This window comes from Hippocampus comes, unplaced genomic scaffold, assembly GCF_001891065.2.
Source record: "Hippocampus comes isolate QL1 unplaced genomic scaffold, H_comes_QL1_v1.1 scaffold72, whole genome shotgun sequence".
NCBI lineage: Eukaryota > Metazoa > Chordata > Actinopteri > Syngnathiformes > Syngnathidae > Hippocampus > Hippocampus comes.
The window spans coordinates 1301294-1319157 of record NW_017806030.1 but is presented as its reverse complement, the minus strand read 5'-3'; the positions used below and the strand labels follow the sequence as shown (position 1 = coordinate 1319157).

Here is a 17864-nt window from a genome sequence, read left to right as displayed (position 1 = left end):
AATTCGAACCCCGGATTGAATATAGATGAGGTTTTTGTAGTCCATGTCAAACCAGAAGGGAAGCCCCTTGCCAGTGCCTCCACATCTGCAAGACGAAGAACAACGGGCACGATTACCCAGGAAGTAATTTTACAGTCATCTGGGCTGAGGCGATGCATCGACAAAGTGCAAAGTGTGATCAACTGGGGCTAGCTGGGACAGGACTGCCGCCAATCCCACGTCCACAACAACAAAAGGAAAGCGCAGCAACTTTTGAAACAAACACCAGAGTGAATGATGGTAATTGGCACATTTGCTTTATTTTGAAAACACATTGAAACCATTTGTTTGGTTTTTTTTTTTCTTCTTCACAAGTTGGAACTTTGTTAGGTTGAAACTGGACATTGCACTCACTGGAATATAGGAAAAGTTTGTTTTTTTTTGTTGTTTCTTTGCTCATTTGTGTGTTCATCTTCTTTATGTGTTTTTCTTCACGTCTGTGCAAGAGGATTATCCCAATTCATATAAACTGTCATAACAACACCAAAGACATCAAAAAGAAGCCGCCACACCTCTTAAGTTTCGGTAAATGCGAAAAAGGTTCCTATCAGAGGGAGAGTTCCCATCATGCATTTGGTTCGATGGTTCATGCTACTTCTCTCACGTTTGGGTGGCGCAATATAAGATTTCATGTATTAATACTAAAGCAGAGTTCTCAAGTTTATGAGACGAGGATGGCGTTTCAGTGGCAACAGGTCCTTTTCGGCGAATGAGGGTCAAGAGATTTTGTCAAAGGGGTGTTATTCAAGCTTGAACGACTCAAGCAGAGTCGCAGCGAGAGTAATAGCATTGTCCTATAGGTTGTAGTCTGCAGCTCTCCAACTGGAAATGATACACATTCAAGTCTACATTCTTATGATAATGTCTTGTATTTCCTGGTTGCGGTGTTTTCAATACACTCATGAAAACTTGGGTTGCATGTTAAAAACAGCTTTTTTTTGTGCGTGCACTGGCAAATATACAGATTTTACTTCCAGTGTGTAAGAAAGGTCAATGCAAAGCAGATAAAGTTGAATTTGTTTGCTATACATATTAACCCTTTCAGGGACAGCCGTTACTACAGTGGACAGCTTCTCATGTTATCAGGTTACAGGGTGCATGAAAGGGTTAAATGTGCATCTTTCCAGTTGGGCGTTTTATAACCATCTGCCAAACCTTCCACGTTACATCGCAAAAGATGATAGAAATCAACTCTTTCTCATCATCAGCATAACAATCATGTTTCAGAATCGTCAACAAACAACAACATCATCACCACGTCATCAAAATATTAGCTTGAGCCAAAAAACGTCACGCTGGAAACTCCCCCCAACATGAGAAAATCATTGCCACACAAAAAATGACAAACAAATAGAAACTGACTGCCTTTGCACGGGGAAGCCAAAGAGCAACCTTTTTAGATTTTTGTTTTTCTTCATTTTCCTAATTCTTCTTTTGGGAGGGCAGACTTTGCCTCAGTCGTCCTTGGACTCGGTGGCCTCTGCGGCTGCATCTGCTTGGGTATCGCCCTCTGCTTTAGACTCCTCTGCAGCATCTGGGAGAAAGAGGGGACGAGATGTGTAAAATGAAACTCAGAGCGGGGCATAAAAGGAATCCGAAAAATGAGTCGGAGAAAAGACGGTTTTCACATCAGGGCACAGAATAATTATAAAACTTTTATCGGGCCCTTAGAGATAGCAAGCATCAAAAAATGTGCGTCAAGGACCATTAATTCAAGACAATTTCAAAGAATGTACTCGAAGTGCACTGAGTTCAAGTGTGAGCTGATGTTGCTCACACGTCAGCGCTCAAGAGTGGAAACCGCAAGTCGCTCATGTCTGCGATATCATACGGACTGTAAATAAGAAGCCGGGCGCACGCTCCTAATGGGTCCTTTAAATATTTACAGCGCGAATATGCCAACCTGTCATATCTGATATTGTGCGATGGCGTCAGGGTAAACCATTGGCACAAACATGCTAAGGAAGTTGATACGCTTCCTTATAATTATGATCCATTGCGGAGCCCGTTATTGCCTTGCTGTGAAAATCATATTCATCGGTCTATGACAGAGAAAAATGGAAAATTAAGGGCTCACTCCATAATTTGTAATCTCACCCCACCCTTTATGCCACTCGCCAAATGATCCGGTGATATCATACTGTAGCTTACTCCACAATGAGCTCAGCCTCTTTTAGTAGAAGAAAGAAGGGTGACATCAGCGCATTTGAAACTGGGAACAGGACGTGGGTATGGGTGTACCCGTCAGAGTCTGTGGCGGGGGGAGCACCACGAAAAGCAGATTGATCATGTCTAAGTGCTTTTACATTAATGATTAAATGCGGATAGGACTCAAGACATGATGAGTCCGACAGCGGAACTTACTGGTCGAGTATAATTAGCCTGTGAGCGCAGTCTGTGTCACCATAGCGGGCTGAATAGACAACAGTCCAAAAAAAAAAAAACAGATCCAGTAATTGCAGATGAGCTAGCAGTCAAGATTTTCGTTGGGTTGCGAGCCACTTTCTGAATTTGGGTTAGTTTTGGACATCTGGTGAGATCTCACAAGTCAACCACAGGGTTTAACACATTCAGTCAAACCTTGGTTTTCGAACGTCTCTGTTCTCGACCAAATCGGTTTTCGACCAAACATTTCGATTTTTTATGCCTCGGATTACGTCCGAAAATCGGCTCTCGACCAAACTGAGCGCACTTGAATGCGCCACTTGACTCCTCTCGGCTTCCTTACACGAGGAAGTGAAGCTTCCTCGTGTTGCCTTTCATTGTGAGCAGACTTGTTCAATAAAGATTTTTTTTTAAAGAGCGTGGTTTTGGTTTTCGAACAAATCGGTTTTCGAACAGCCTTCTGGAACGGATTACGGTCGAAAACCGAGGTTTGACTGTACTTGTATTACTCCCCGCAAAAAGTTGCGATATGTTTTTATAAATGCATATAAAGATTTGTAATATCGTCCCAGGTTTTTAAATGAGACCCTCCACGTTACAACGAAACAGACAATTGGGCCTGGCAGGGTGAATCGGGCTCCAAATCAGCCCTGTCTTTATGCGCGTACCTGGGACTTAAGTTTTGGAAATCAAGCAGATGGGCGGCCAACAATTCCTAGTGTGTGACAGACATCCCCGGTGTGGATCGTGACCGGTAAGGATCATTAATCATTCATCTGAATCAGAACACCTGTTATCCGTACTCTGCTCTACGCAGGCCAGCGATCCCGTCGAGGTGGTAACTATGACAACGCAGAGACAGTGCTGCTTGGTGACCTAGATTCAGTGTAGCGCTCCAGTTGGTGCGCGTTTGTGGATGTGGGTGTGTGTGTCTCACGCCCCCGCCTACTCCAGACCGAGCATGCACCATTAACTGTACTGTACCTGTCTGGCCCAGACAGGAGAGTCCTTGGACCACAAATAGCAGCTCGGAAATACATTTTGAAGTACTAGTTCTCTTTCTTCCAAAAGTGTCTTTCATGGTTAATAAGTTGTCGTGATTTTTGGAATTTTTGAGGTAATTCCACAAAATTGTTCAAGCAACGTTGTGGGTTCAGATGGTAACGTAAATGGATTTTTTTTGTTTGTTTTTATTGTGATTGAGTCCTACAAGCCTGCTTAGTAACAAGTCCAGGTGAAAGTGTAATCAACAGGATCATAATAGTTTTGGATTTTTTTTTTGTTTTGTTACATTTAGTTTTGGATTTCATTTTGACTTGTATTTATTTATGTATTTATTTTAATTCAGTTAGTTCTGAGAGGTCGCTGATGGTATAGTAGTACACTCGCCGGACTTGTGTGCAGGCAGCGTGGGCTCGGTTGCCACTCAGTGACGGTGTGCTTGTGGGTGTGAATGGTCAAATAGCTGTATTTTTATTGGTGAGAAACATGAACATTTCCGACAAAAATCCATACCTTTATCTTCCGTTTGGTCAAGCTCCCCCTTCTCGGCTGCCGGGCTGACGGCAGCAGGCACATCGGCTTGTCTGGCCTCTTCCTTTTTCTCCTCACCCTCCTCCACCTTTTCCTCAGCTGCGGACGCGGTGGGACTCTTGACCCCAGCAGCTGGGGCCTCCGCATCTTTGGGCTTCTCTTCAGCTTTCTCCTCGGCCTTTGGCTCCTCTTTGGGGGTCTCGGTGGATGCCGCGGGAGTGACAGCGGCAGGTGCTGCCTCCGCAGGAGACGTTGCTGCTCCTGCAGGAGAGGGAGCAGCGGCTGCTGGTGAGTTAGCAGGCTTTTCTGCCACGGGGCTTTTGGCTTGGCTGCTTTCCTCTTCCTTGTTCCCCTTCGCTTCTGCGGCGTCGCCCTCCTCGGCTGGGGATCCTTCAGCTTTCTTCACCTCCTCGCCGCCCTCTGTCGCTTCTTCCGCAGCAGCAGGATTGTCTCCATCCTTCTCTTCCTCTCCATCTTTCATCTTTTTCCGAGTTATGTGTCCACGGAAGCTGGCCTGTATTTTGGTCGCAGCCTTATGAGCCTTGTCTTCGGGTTTGTTGACGGTTCCATCCTGCTCAATCTTCTGGTCCACGTCCTCATTTTTCTCCACCTAGTTGCCAGGAAAGGAGTTACATTAGAATAAACTAACAAAAATATACGGTGACCGGCATGAATGTGAAAATATTGCGTATTCTAATACAGGGGTGGAGTATAATGCTTGAGAATGATTATCTCAAGCTGTCATGCTGCAATACCTTATTATTTACCCGACAGGTAAATAATGGATTTAGTTGAAAGTTCAGAGGAGACAAAAGGTTAGAAGTAAATTGAAAATGAAAACGGACAGGTGTTAGTACATTTGAAAATTGGTAAGCAGAAAGTACTGGACAGGTTGGGTCAACGTTCTGGGACTAGGATAAAAATGCAAGTGTAAGACGAGATGAGGACCATGGTTCGGAAAATAGGACAAGGATTTTTCAAAAGGGCACCGTTATATTACCTTTGGTTACTGGATCCAAAGCTGTCCATCAAATAGTGGGTTGTGTTATGAGTCATTTAATCATCTAATGAAAAGGAATCAAATCAAATAAAGGAAAGAATGATGAGCACTGAAAATGAAAACAAAATGTTACAATACATTCCCAAAAAAATAAGCAAAACAAATATCGGTAAAATATACTTTGACTCAATCAAAAGCATCTAATTTTACACAATGAAAAACTGTGAATAAGCAACATCAAGCAAATGTAAATTGTGCATGCAAGCGGCGTAACATAAGTAAGGCCAAACGATAAAAAAGCAGAATCAATTTTTTTTTTTTGCGGTTGATTGTTTTTATTGATTTCCGATTTGCAAGGAGTAAAAAGCTGATTTTACATTTTCATGTGCTATCCAGCGCATTATGAATCATAAAAAAAATCTGGAAATGACAAACCTAAAAAAAAAAGAAGTGTCAAGCTTTCTGAAATCATCTTTTCTGTGACTCAACTGGCTGCTAGGAAACCAGCCGCCTGCTTCAATCTCTTCAGCATTCACTACCATGTCCCTTACAACAATCAAACGTTACCACGGCAACCGGTGTGCTAACTCATCACGGCGCTGTCTGCTGGTTGGTGCAATGAAAGACTTTCCTGATCGGCAGTGTGCTTGACCTCTTGCCGGCCAACGGGAGCTCATAAATCAGGGGCTGCAATCGGCTGGCTAAGTAGGGGTCTTGTACGAGGAAGTGTCAAAGTGCAGCAACATGGTGGGGTGGGGGGGGTGAAAAGGGGGAGGTGCGGGGTCAAGGGGTGGTGGGAGTTCTTATTTTCATCTTCAGGGTCGGTATTGCAGGATGAACAAGGTGCAAACGATATGCGCGTTTGGGCTCAAGGGTTTAAATCTCGCCTCAGAACATTTACTTCTTAATACATACGATCTCGATCAATTTCGCTTCATTCCATTAAAAATACAACGCAACGTTCACGGTTGTGGTCGTACGTGACTTTGTGATTAGATGGAGTACAACTGCTCACCACCGGCATATCCTGCGTGTAATATGCGAGGTCCCTGATGACTTATTGGGCCTTTTATCACGACTGATCTCATTGGTGCTCGCAATTGCCAAAATTTGACCCAAGCACTTAACTCTAAATAGAATTACTTACTGGCTGCATTCAATGAATCATAGAGGGAGAGAAGGAGACAGGAACGGACGAGGGTGTCTGGGAATATGGTGGGATGACATCATTATTGGATCGGAGGGGGTTGTCAGCTACTTTAGAGATTAGGGTGTGTGAGTGCAAATGTAATAACGTGCCAGGAGTGATCTCATATGAGTTTATGAGGATGAAGGCTAGATCATCATCCTGGTTTGACCGCATTTGTGGGTATCATCGTTTGCATTATTGATCCCGATTTCTCTGTGTCCGTTCCAAAATGCTTGACTTCTTGAAACTTCGACTTTCTATGGAGTTTTAGGAGTCACTGCAGGGATAATTGATCAAACCTCTGATGGTTAACCGAGGGACTTCAAAAATGTAACTACAAACCTTTATTTCCTGTTTAAGAAAAAAAGTACCGGTAGTCAGTGTCTCACATTTATTAAATCCCACCTCGAAACACTCTCACTGCAAACATGCTTCTTGTGACTGTTAATTGAACCCCGGTCACGTAGCCTGCAGGCGCAATTTCCCTCGGTATCTGCGCGGCACACATTTTCATTCAAAAATCCAGCTGCGCTGCCCACGGGAACACGCAGACCACTCCCATCAGTTCACACGAGACCACCATTTCACGCCGATGATTAAGATGCAAGCTGAGGAATTTGTCAAATTTACCTCTCGTTTTTTTTTGGGGGGGGGCGGGGGGGGGACTCCAAAGATGCTCAATGTTCACTAGCTGTCTTAACCGCAACGTTTTCAATATGAATCGATTTTCATCACAATTACACAATTTGCATAGAAGCGGCACAATGTTGGAAGATAATAAGATGCTTAAAGCACAGGCGTGTTCGACACATCATCTGACCACTGAATGTGTCCAAGACATCTGCAGTCTGTTGCATTCTCGGTCTGCCTCTGCCTTTGGGTGGGAAGCAGTTGTCGTGAGAACCACACCCAGAGTCTTTGGCTATAGCTCTGGAACCACACACACACACACGGACACACACACACACACACACACACACACACACACACGGACATCCCTTCCCCCAATAGTGACACAGCCGCAATTCACCACCTCAGTGTCTCGTTGGGGACTTGTTTCAGGAAGGGGGAGGAAAGGATGGGACAGTTGAGTGTTACGCTGAGTGATGGTTGATGTGCCATGGAACCATTTGTCACAAAAATGAACACGTGAGGTGGTTGCCTCGGTCCAATGCAGTGGACCGCTCACAGAAAATAATTTGACTCCCTGGTTGTTTTTGCCTTATTATTGGATATTTCGGCAGCGTGTTAAACCTGTCGTGTTATGTGAAAAAAAATGAATTGGATATAGGATCAAAGTGCCAGGATGATTTTAGCTACCGATGGAGAAAAGATCCAGACACCAAGCGGCACTGCTGAACATCTGTGCCATGCTCTCTGTGCTGTCTTCACTTTGTTTCTTCCCATGGCAGCTTCCACTCTCTCTCTCTCTCTCTCTCTCTCTCTCTCTCTCTCTCTCTCTCTCTCTCTCTCTCTCTCTCTCTCTCTCTCTCTCTCTCTCTCTCGCTGTCTCGCTTTCTCCCTCTCTCTCTCTCCTCTCCCTGTCTCGCTCAGCCAGGCAGACTCAGCATCGCACCACACCCTTGTAGCCAACTATCTCCTGCAGATGAGTCTACAACGGCTCAGGTGGCAATTGGCCACAGCTCCCGGTCGGCATCGCCGCATCCAACCGTCCTTTTAGGCCATCAATCGGCGAGTCATTTTACAGGATATACGGCTTAGTTTATTTACACGACAAATAATACGCGACCACATGCCAGTGTCATTTCATCCTCTGGAGCAGCCTTTAATTCAATTACGCCGACTCGTTGTCTGAACAAAGGCTCTGCAATCGCCACTGATCTGGCAAGGGAGCGAGGGCTTGAGGAGAGCTGCAGGTGGGGGAGGAGACGAGCTGGGGGGGTGGGGGGGTGGCCAGACATGATGGGGTGGCCACAGGAGAATGGAAGAACAGGCCATATGGGCGATGGCTCATGCTACAGCTAAATCGAAGTTTAAGCAGAGATAAGAATCCTTATTCGTGGGCGGGTCTTGATTTTGAGGGTGGAGTGGGAGGATTTGAAAGTGGAGGCAGACATGACAGGCAGGTGTGGTATTGATATGAGGATTAACTCTAAAAATGATGGTGGGGCGGCGCTGAGGAGAAACGATGAGGTAGAATTTGATTCAGGTTCGGCTTCTTCACGGAGTCCGCTTTTCGTTGGAATGAAATGTGGGATCTCGGCCGCAAAGAGACCCTAATTCTACTTTTTCCACCCAAAAAACTGAAGGCGGCTCTCTGGATGACGCTCAGTTTGAATCGTGTTCAAAGACAAAAGATCAACCTGGAGTTCACAGCCACTCCCTTAGCCCATCAAGCTTCACGATAGCAGCAGCCATCGCAACATTCATTGTTCAGCAGGAAAAGACGAACCTTTTTCAGTCCGTCCATCAAAGCAGGTGTAAGGAAGACGAGCCTAAAATGGATGTTCATCCCGGTAGTGGCCCTTCATGCTCGAAGCAGCCTTCAGTGTGCAAAAAAGCCTGCGCCTCACCCACCACATGGCTGCAGTGTGCAGCATGCCGGCTTTCTTCCCCTCCATGTTTCCGTCCCTCCTTCTCCCCCACCTCGTTCCAATGTTCATTTCCTTTCTGCCGTCCTGCACCCACTTCAGCTCCCATACATTAAGTCTCATTTTTAAATTGCTGTTTTACCTGCACCTCTTTTTTTTTTTTTCCCCAAACCTCGCGATCATCTTTCAACGCATCGACAGTACGCTGACAATGTTCGTACTCTGGCTACTGTTTCTTTTCATTCTAGCTGCCTTCCTTCTATGCTTCTTTCAGCTGTCATGCTTTACTTCATTCCCGTCTTCTGCCCGCCGTCGTCAGTGTGACTCATCCCCAAATTAATGAAGCCATCGAAATCTAGCATGTCATGACTCCGATAAAATCACATTCACGTTCGATTAACCATGTCGGAGGGGAAAATGATTCTTGTCACTCAAAACAGAAAATGTCCCCATGGTGGCTCATGCAATGATGAGCACCTCTTCTTTCTCTTCCACTATTTGGATCCACCCATTTCCATGCAGCACCTTGTCTGCCTTTTTTTTTTTTTAATTCTCAGCTAGCTATCCAACACCACCCTTTCACACCCTTTAAATAAGTGCACACTTCATTGTACCCTCCATTGGCAGCGTCCACTCATCGAGCTGGAGGGCTATGATAATCTATTTAGAGTCATTTATTCCCATTGTAATCCCCTGAGGCCACTGACATGATGGTGCTGCTCACTCACTATGCACCCCACCCTGTTTTTTTTTTTTTTTCCTCCTCCTCACTGTGGAAATGTACTTTTTGGGGTGTCACCCATTCTCGAGGCGAATGTATTCGTCCTGTCAACGGGTCAGTTCGAAACGTGCTAAAGTTTGCCTCCATGAATATGAACAATGAAGCTCTTTGACAATAGAGAAGCTATCAAGTGTATCTTGATATTCTTTCACTTTGAACAAGTGCATGATCAATAGGAGGGGATGCCGCTCCGAATCAAATGACAGTCTTAAACTGCAAATACATTTGGTGGTCTCAGAGGCATCGTGGCAACGTCCATGCACGGAGGATAATTGCATCCACAAGGCGTGTCTGAGCTCTCTGTCGAGAAACTAAACTGAGCCACCAAGTCCAAGTCATTCAAAATTATTCTCTCCTATAACCTCTGACTGACAGCAAAGGAACACTCTCAAAGTTCAAAGTTGAGATGCAGCATTTTGTCACATGATAGAGTGGAAAAATGGAAATGGATAAAGCAAATCGGAGCACTTTACCGGTTTGGTTCTTCTTATGCAGCACAGCATAGTTGTTACCGTAGTATCCTCCCTTTTTCTTCTCGGCTTTTTTCTTTCCCTTTTCCTTCTTTTCTCTTCTTCTCTCTCTCCGCTCCCTCTCTCTCTCTCTCTCTCTCTCTCTCTCTCTCTCTCTCTCTCTCTCTCTCTCTCTCTCTCTCTCTTTCTCTCTCTCTCTCTCTCTCTCTCTCCCCCCTCCCTCCCTTGCGTGCAAATACTCTCTCACTTTCGTGCACACACACACACACACACACTCACACTCACACACACACACACTCACACACACTTTCTCTCTCTCTGGCTGTATCAACAGCTATGCTGCCCACTGCATTTACTCTTACCACTCTGCACATACACGCTCTCTTCAGTCAGTCTGCCTGGTTGCACCTCTCTCTCGCTCTCTCTTTCTTGCTTCACCCCCCCCCTCCCTTTGCCTGACAATGACTACAAGCCCACCCTTTAAAACCCCACCCTTTGCCTCGCCCCTTCCATCCCTCTGTCCTTCCCTCACACGATCCCCCACTTCCATATTCCCCTTTTCTGACTCATAAAGATGATCCTCCACCACCTATTTTAGATCAGCACTCCAATTTTTTTTTTTTACATCTTACCTTCACCTCCTCCCCTTTCAGGCAACCTGCAGCAGAAACACTCACCCAACTCACAATATAAAGGCCAAAAGACAACCCAGTATTTTTCTCAAATGATATTTGAATGTTTTTTATTTTGTATTAAGTTATTCTTTCACAACTATGACACTCCTCCACTTTTTCCACACAGTAAGTTTTTTTTTTCCCTTAATGAGATGCCCTTGCAAATGCATCGTGCCTTTTCTTCCTCTTAGGCTACCTCCCCGACTGTGTACAACGCACTCTGTTCACTCAGATTAGTGTTAACGAAGCAATACCGAAAACATGTTTTCTGGAAACGCCATCAGCTGCCCTTGCCAGTAGAGAAATGTAAAAGTGAGCGGGGATGATCACGCCTGCATAGATGCAAGCATGCATACGCACACAGCACTCTCAGGACACGTCACCCTCACCATCATCCCACCAACCCACCCCCCATGCCCAGTGCGCTGTTCTCATGGAAACACTAGCAGATAGACTTGGAGAGCAGAGGAGGAGGAGTGAGTTTGTGTGTGTGTGTGTGTGTGTGTGTGTGTGTGTGTGTGTGTGGGCGAGGGTGTGTGTGTGGGTGGTGTGTGTGTGTGTGTGAGAGAGAGAGAGAGAAAGAGAGAGAGAGAGATGAAGGTAGGGGAAGGATGCAAAAGGGCCGAGTGTGGCACACTTATCCCTCCTCCTTCCACTATCACTCCCCCCTTGCTCACATTTCACATATGAGTCTTATTTCATGTGCATTCATTTCTCCCAACAATTATATTTGTAATCATCACCGAATCTTGAGGTAGGCAAACGCCCATTCTTGTGTTTGTCTTTCATAACAGCACAGACGCACAGTGTAGTGCCACAAGAGTCCCCACCCCCGCGCCGATACTCTTGAGTTGCAGCAGACGCTCCGGACACAAAATAGGGAGTGAGGCATGGACAGAGAGGGAGGTTAAGAGCAAGTTGTGCCATTTGTCTTCTCTTTTACGGGATTATTTCAGATGCACGTCATTGAGGGGAAAGTATTGACCCACACCCCTGAGCCATTGCCTTCCCGCTTGTTGCGAACACTCACACAAGTCTGGCACGATCACATTGCTCTTCTACATCATCGTAATGTGTATTATGTCATCTTTCCCAGCACTCATTTTTTTAAGACTTGTTTAACGGATATTTAAGACTTTGTGTATTCTAATGTACATTTAATAAAGTCAAGGTGAAAAGCAATGATTTGCTGTGACATCACCAGGAACTACCAAGCATCCAGCCAGACTGCACAGATCATGTGAGGCGGCGCACCTCAACTGGCCTCATAACTAATTGACATGTTGTTGTCTTAACCTCCATGGCAGAGGCTCTATCGAACCCCTGAGACTGATTCACCGAACCCCAAGGGTTCGATCGAACCCAGGTTAAGAACCACTGGCCTATAGGTACACATCGGCCCACGTGGAAACGGTGGCAGTTCCCCTTCTTTAAATCCTTACACACTGTTCACTTTCCGCCACGTCTTCAGTTTTGTCATTCCCAAGATAGACTCCTCATGCAGACACCTGCTCTCCTTGTATTTTTGTGGGTGATCTGGGTAATTGTTTCGGCTGCCTCTCAGTTAGTAAGGGTCAATCGCATTGACCCTAAATCTCAAGATTTAAGATAAATGTCAGGAAAATTAGGTTCTCTGTTCAGTATCTCAAGATATCATCTAAACACTATTTTTCAGGTCAACTTCAAATTTTTCTGAAGTTTCTGAGACATCAGCAAAAAGGAAAACACTTCAGATCAAGCCCATCTCGAGTTCATTTGAGAAGAAATCTCACAGAGCATATCATTCCCTTTATTATTCAACAAATTGAAGTGCAACACCAACTTCTCACAATATAATGCTATTTTCCATTCTATTTTTACCCACAAAAGCTTCTTTGCATCATTTGCGAACAGAATATTATGTGCGCTTTCTCATTTTTCGCCCTACTTTTTCCACAAGAGTTGTAAATTATTGCAGCAATGTGTGTGTCATGTCTCTGAGACTGTTAGGATGGAACACATGTTTATTAATAAGACACTGGAGTTTACATAACTAGGATAGGCACAAACAAAGCACTTACAGAGGGATAAGGTCCATTAAAATTTGAATCCGATGAAATATTGCATAACGGGTGTGCTTCTTTTTGACGTTGCCCTGACTTAATATATTACATGGACACAATTTATTATACTGGATGAATGTTACAGTATATAGTTTGTGGGCAATCAGAGATCTCACTAATGCTTCATATTTTATTTCTGATTCCCAAAAAAAAAAAAAAAAGACGAATGTCCCGTTCCTGAAAGACTCAAAATTATCCACCATTGTGATTTTGAGAGCGTATGAGCTCTGTGATTGACAGTCTGGGATGCACCTCTCACTCGAAGCCATCTTGGATGGGCTCCAATCCTCCCAATTAAGCAGACCAAATTGAGCCCAGACTTCAACGTGAATAAATAGTGCACATATAAATAAATAGATAAATCAGTACGTACACAATCGTGCAGACCTTAAAATGATTTCTTTATTCAATTATGATACAAACTATTGTTTCTGCCTGGCATGAGTAAGCTGTTGCCATGGTGGTTTAGATGAAGTAGGATTGATAATTATTACAGCACGGCAGTGTTTGAATGATTAAACGCTAGGGGTTTGAAAATAAGCTGAATAAGAAAGTGAAAATAAATGAGACAGAATGAGGGCTCATTGCATTTTTTTCTCTACAGTTTTATGAGGTGTTTTTATCACTCACATCAGTACAACTCCAGCCTGTCCTTGAGAGTTTTTCAAGGAATCCTTAAGAGCATTCATGAATATCGAAAGAGTTTCCATTCATGAAGAGTAGTGATGGGTCCAGTGACACCGATGCGTCGACGCATGCATCGGGCTCACAGAGTAATCCACGTGTCGGTGCGTGTGCTGCTTCATGAGATCACGTGATCAGCACATGAAGTGCGTCGACGCAGTCCAGGCTGCGCCGACTCAGTCCAGGGGCGTCGACGCAGCAAAAGCCCACCACACAGTGTTTATAAGGAAGTGCATCTGGCGACACGATGCCGCCTGCCGAAAGAAGCCACACCCTTTTACCGAAAAATCGACCATGTATAGTAAGGCGTTTTTAACCAAAAAAAACGACCGTGTATAGTAAGGCGTTTTAACCCGAAAAAAACGACCATGTATAGGAAGACGTTTTCAACCGAAAAAAACGACCATGTATATATAGTAAGGCGTTTTTAGTCGAAAAAAACGACCATATATAATAAGGCGTTTTTAGCTGAAAAAAACGACCATGTATAGTAAGGCGTTTTTTGCCGAAAAAACGACCATGTATAGGAAGGCGTTTTTAGCTGAAAAAACGACCATGTATAGTAAGGCGTTTTTTGCCGAAAAAACGACCATGTATAGGAAGGCGTTTTTAGCTGAAAAAACGACCATGTATAGTAAGGCGTTTTTTGCCGAAAAAACGACCATGTATAGGAAGGCGTTTTTAGCTGAAAAAACGACCATGTATAGTAAGGCGTTTTTTGCCGAAAAAACGACCATGTATAGGAAGGCGTTTTTAGCTGAAAAAACGACCATGTATAGTAAGGCGTTTTTTGCCGAAAAAACGACCATGTATAGGAAGGCGTTTTTAGCTGAAAAAACGACCATGTATAGTAAGGCGTTTTTTGCCGAAAAAACGACCATGTATAGGAAGGCGTTTTTAGCTGAAAAAACGACCATGTATAGTAAGGCGTTTTTTGCCGAAAAAACGACCATGTATAGGAAGGCGTTTTTAGCTGAAAAAACGACCATGTATAGTAAGGCGTTTTTAGCCTAACTGAAATGACCATGTGTCGTAGTGTAGAGGTACACGCGCTGGCTTTTGCTCCAGGCAATGCGGGTTCAAACCCTCTTCAGTGATGTGTGAAAATACAACACGAAGTAACTTTTTCCTGCAAACCCTCCATATTGCATGTCAAATACGCCTACAGTGCAGCTCAAGTCACAATCACTGGTGGTGTAGAAGTACGCATGCTGGTGTTCGGTCCAGGCAACCCCGGTTCAAACTCCGCTCAGTGATGTGTGAAAATATAACACCAAACACGAAGTAACTTTTTCCTGCAAACCCTCTATATTGCATGTCAAATACGCCAATAGTACAGTGCAATTCACAGTCACTGGTAGTGTCGAGGTATGTACGCCAGCTTTCGGTCCAGGTCGACTGGTTCGTGCGTCAACTGAACAGCGCAGAGGTGCAGGTTTCGAATCCAGGTCTCGGCCTTTATCTGGGGAGGTTTCCATGTCAAGCTTTTTTTAACAACCATTGATGTAAGGGCCTTCTTGTGTTCGAAGGCGTTTTTCGCCCAAAAAAACGATCTTGAAAAGTAAGGCGTTTTTAGCCCCCAAAAAACGACCATGTATATATACGAAGGCGTTTTTAGCCGAAAAAAACGACCATGTATAGTAAGGCGTTTTCACCCGAAAAAAACGACCATGGATCGTAAGCCGTTTTTAGCTGAAAAAACGACCATGTGTAGTAAGGCGTTTTCAACCGAAAAAACGACCATGTATATATAGTAAGGCATTTTTTAGCCAAAAAAAACAAGCATGTATAGTAAGGCATTTTTTAGCCCAAAAAAACAAGCATGTAAAGTAAGGCGTTTTTAGCCGAAAAAACGACCATATATAGTAAGGTGTTTTTAGCTGGAAAAAACGACCATGTGTAGGAAGGCGTTTTTTGCCGAAAAAAACGACCATGTATATATACGAAGGCGTTTTTAGCCGAAAAACACGACCATGTATAGTAAGGCGCCTTTAGCCCCAAAAAACGACCATGTATATATACGAAGGCGTTTTTAGCCGAAAAACACGACCATGTATAGTAAGGCGCCTTTAGCCCCAAAAAACGACCATGTATATATACGAAGGCGTTTTTAGCCGAAAAACACGACCATGTATAGTAAGGCGCCTTTAGCCCCAAAAAACGACCATGTATATATACGAAGGCGTTTTTAGCCGAAAAACACGACCATGTATAGTAAGGCGCCTTTAGCCCCAAAAAACGACCATGTATATATACGAAGGCGTTTTTAGCCGAAAAACACGACCATGTATAGTAAGGCGCCTTTAGCCCCAAAAAACGACCATGTATATATACGAAGGCGTTTTTAGCCGAAAAACACGACCATGTATAGTAAGGCGCCTTTAGCCCCAAAAAACGACCATGTATATATACGAAGGCGTTTTTAGCCGAAAAACACGACCATGTATAGTAAGGCGCCTTTAGCCCCAAAAAACGACCATGTATATATACGAAGGCGTTTTTAGCCGAAAAACACGACCATGTATAGTAAGGCGCCTTTAGCCCCAAAAAACGACCATGTATATATACGAAGGCGTTTTTAGCCGAAAAACACGACCATGTATAGTAAGGCGCCTTTAGCCCCAAAAAACGACCATGTATATATACGAAGGCGTTTTTAGCCGAAAAACACGACCATGTATAGTAAGGCGCCTTTAGCCCCAAAAAACGACCATGTATATATACGAAGGCGTTTTTAGCCGAAAAACACGACCATGTATAGTAAGGCGCCTTTAGCCCCAAAAAACGACCATGTATATATACGAAGGCGTTTTTAGCCGAAAAACACGACCATGTATAGTAAGGCGCCTTTAGCCCCAAAAAACGACCATGTATATATACGAAGGCGTTTTTAGCCGAAAAACACGACCATGTATAGTAAGGCGCCTTTAGCCCCAAAAAACGACCATGTATATATACGAAGGCGTTTTTAGCCGAAAAACACGACCATGTATAGTAAGGCGCCTTTAGCCCCAAAAAACGACCATGTATATATACGAAGGCGTTTTTAGCCGAAAAACACGACCATGTATAGTAAGGCGCCTTTAGCCCCAAAAAACGACCATGTATATATACGAAGGCGTTTTTAGCCGAAAAACACGACCATGTATAGTAAGGCGCCTTTAGCCCCAAAAAACGACCATGTATATATACGAAGGCGTTTTTAGCCGAAAAACACGACCATGTATAGTAAGGCGCCTTTAGCCCCAAAAAACGACCATGTATATATACGAAGGCGTTTTTAGCCGAAAAACACGACCATGTATAGTAAGGCGCCTTTAGCCCCAAAAAACGACCATGTATATATACGAAGGCGTTTTTAGCCGAAAAACACGACCATGTATAGTAAGGCGCCTTTAGCCCCAAAAAACGACCATGTATATATACGAAGGCGTTTTTAGCCGAAAAACACGACCATGTATAGTAAGGCGCCTTTAGCCCCAAAAAACGACCATGTATATATACGAAGGCGTTTTTAGCCGAAAAACACGACCATGTATAGTAAGGCGCCTTTAGCCCCAAAAAACGACCATGTATATATACGAAGGCGTTTTTAGCCGAAAAACACGACCATGTATAGTAAGGCGCCTTTAGCCCCAAAAAACGACCATGTATATATACGAAGGCGTTTTTAGCCGAAAAACACGACCATGTATAGTAAGGCGCCTTTAGCCCCAAAAAACGACCATGTATATATACGAAGGCGTTTTTAGCCGAAAAACACGACCATGTATAGTAAGGCGCCTTTAGCCCCAAAAAACGACCATGTATATATACGAAGGCGTTTTTAGCCGAAAAACACGACCATGTATAGTAAGGCGCCTTTAGCCCCAAAAAACGACCATGTATATATACGAAGGCGTTTTTAGCCGAAAAACACGACCATGTATAGTAAGGCGCCTTTAGCCCCAAAAAACGACCATGTATATATACGAAGGCGTTTTTAGCCGAAAAACACGACCATGTATAGTAAGGCGCCTTTAGCCCCAAAAAACGACCATGTATATATACGAAGGCGTTTTTAGCCGAAAAACACGACCATGTATAGTAAGGCGCCTTTAGCCCCAAAAAACGACCATGTATATATACGAAGGCGTTTTTAGCCGAAAAAAACCACCATGTATAGTAAGGCGTTTTTAGCCAAAAAAACGACCTTGTATAGTAAGACGTTTTTTACCAAAAAAATTACCACATATAGTAAGGCGTTTTTTACCAAAAAAAACGACCATGTATTGTTAGGCGTTTTTGGCGGAAAAAAACGACCATGTATTGTTAGGCGTTTTTTGCTGAAAAAAACGACCATGTATAGTAAGGCGTTTTTAGCAGAAAAAAACGAGCATGTATAGGAAGGCGTTTTTAGCCGAAATCTCCTTTTGGAGAATAAGGTATTTATTCAAAGCTCCTTGTTTCTCCTTG

At 43.9% G+C, this 17864-nt stretch overlaps 1 protein-coding gene across 1 annotated transcript; it reads right to left on the bottom strand.

Annotated features, from left to right (window-relative positions):
- Positions 1-272: 272 nt before the first annotated feature.
- gap43 (growth associated protein 43) lies at positions 273-10358 on the bottom strand. Its single transcript, XM_019892771.1, has 3 exons — positions 9953-10358; positions 3940-4567; positions 273-1573 (listed from the first exon to the last, which is right to left on the bottom strand). The coding sequence occupies exons 1-3, from the start codon at positions 9980-9982 to the stop codon at positions 1494-1496; spliced, it is 738 nt and encodes a 245-aa protein (XP_019748330.1). The 5' UTR covers positions 9983-10358; the 3' UTR covers positions 273-1493.
- Between the last annotated feature and the right edge of the window lie 7506 nt (positions 10359-17864).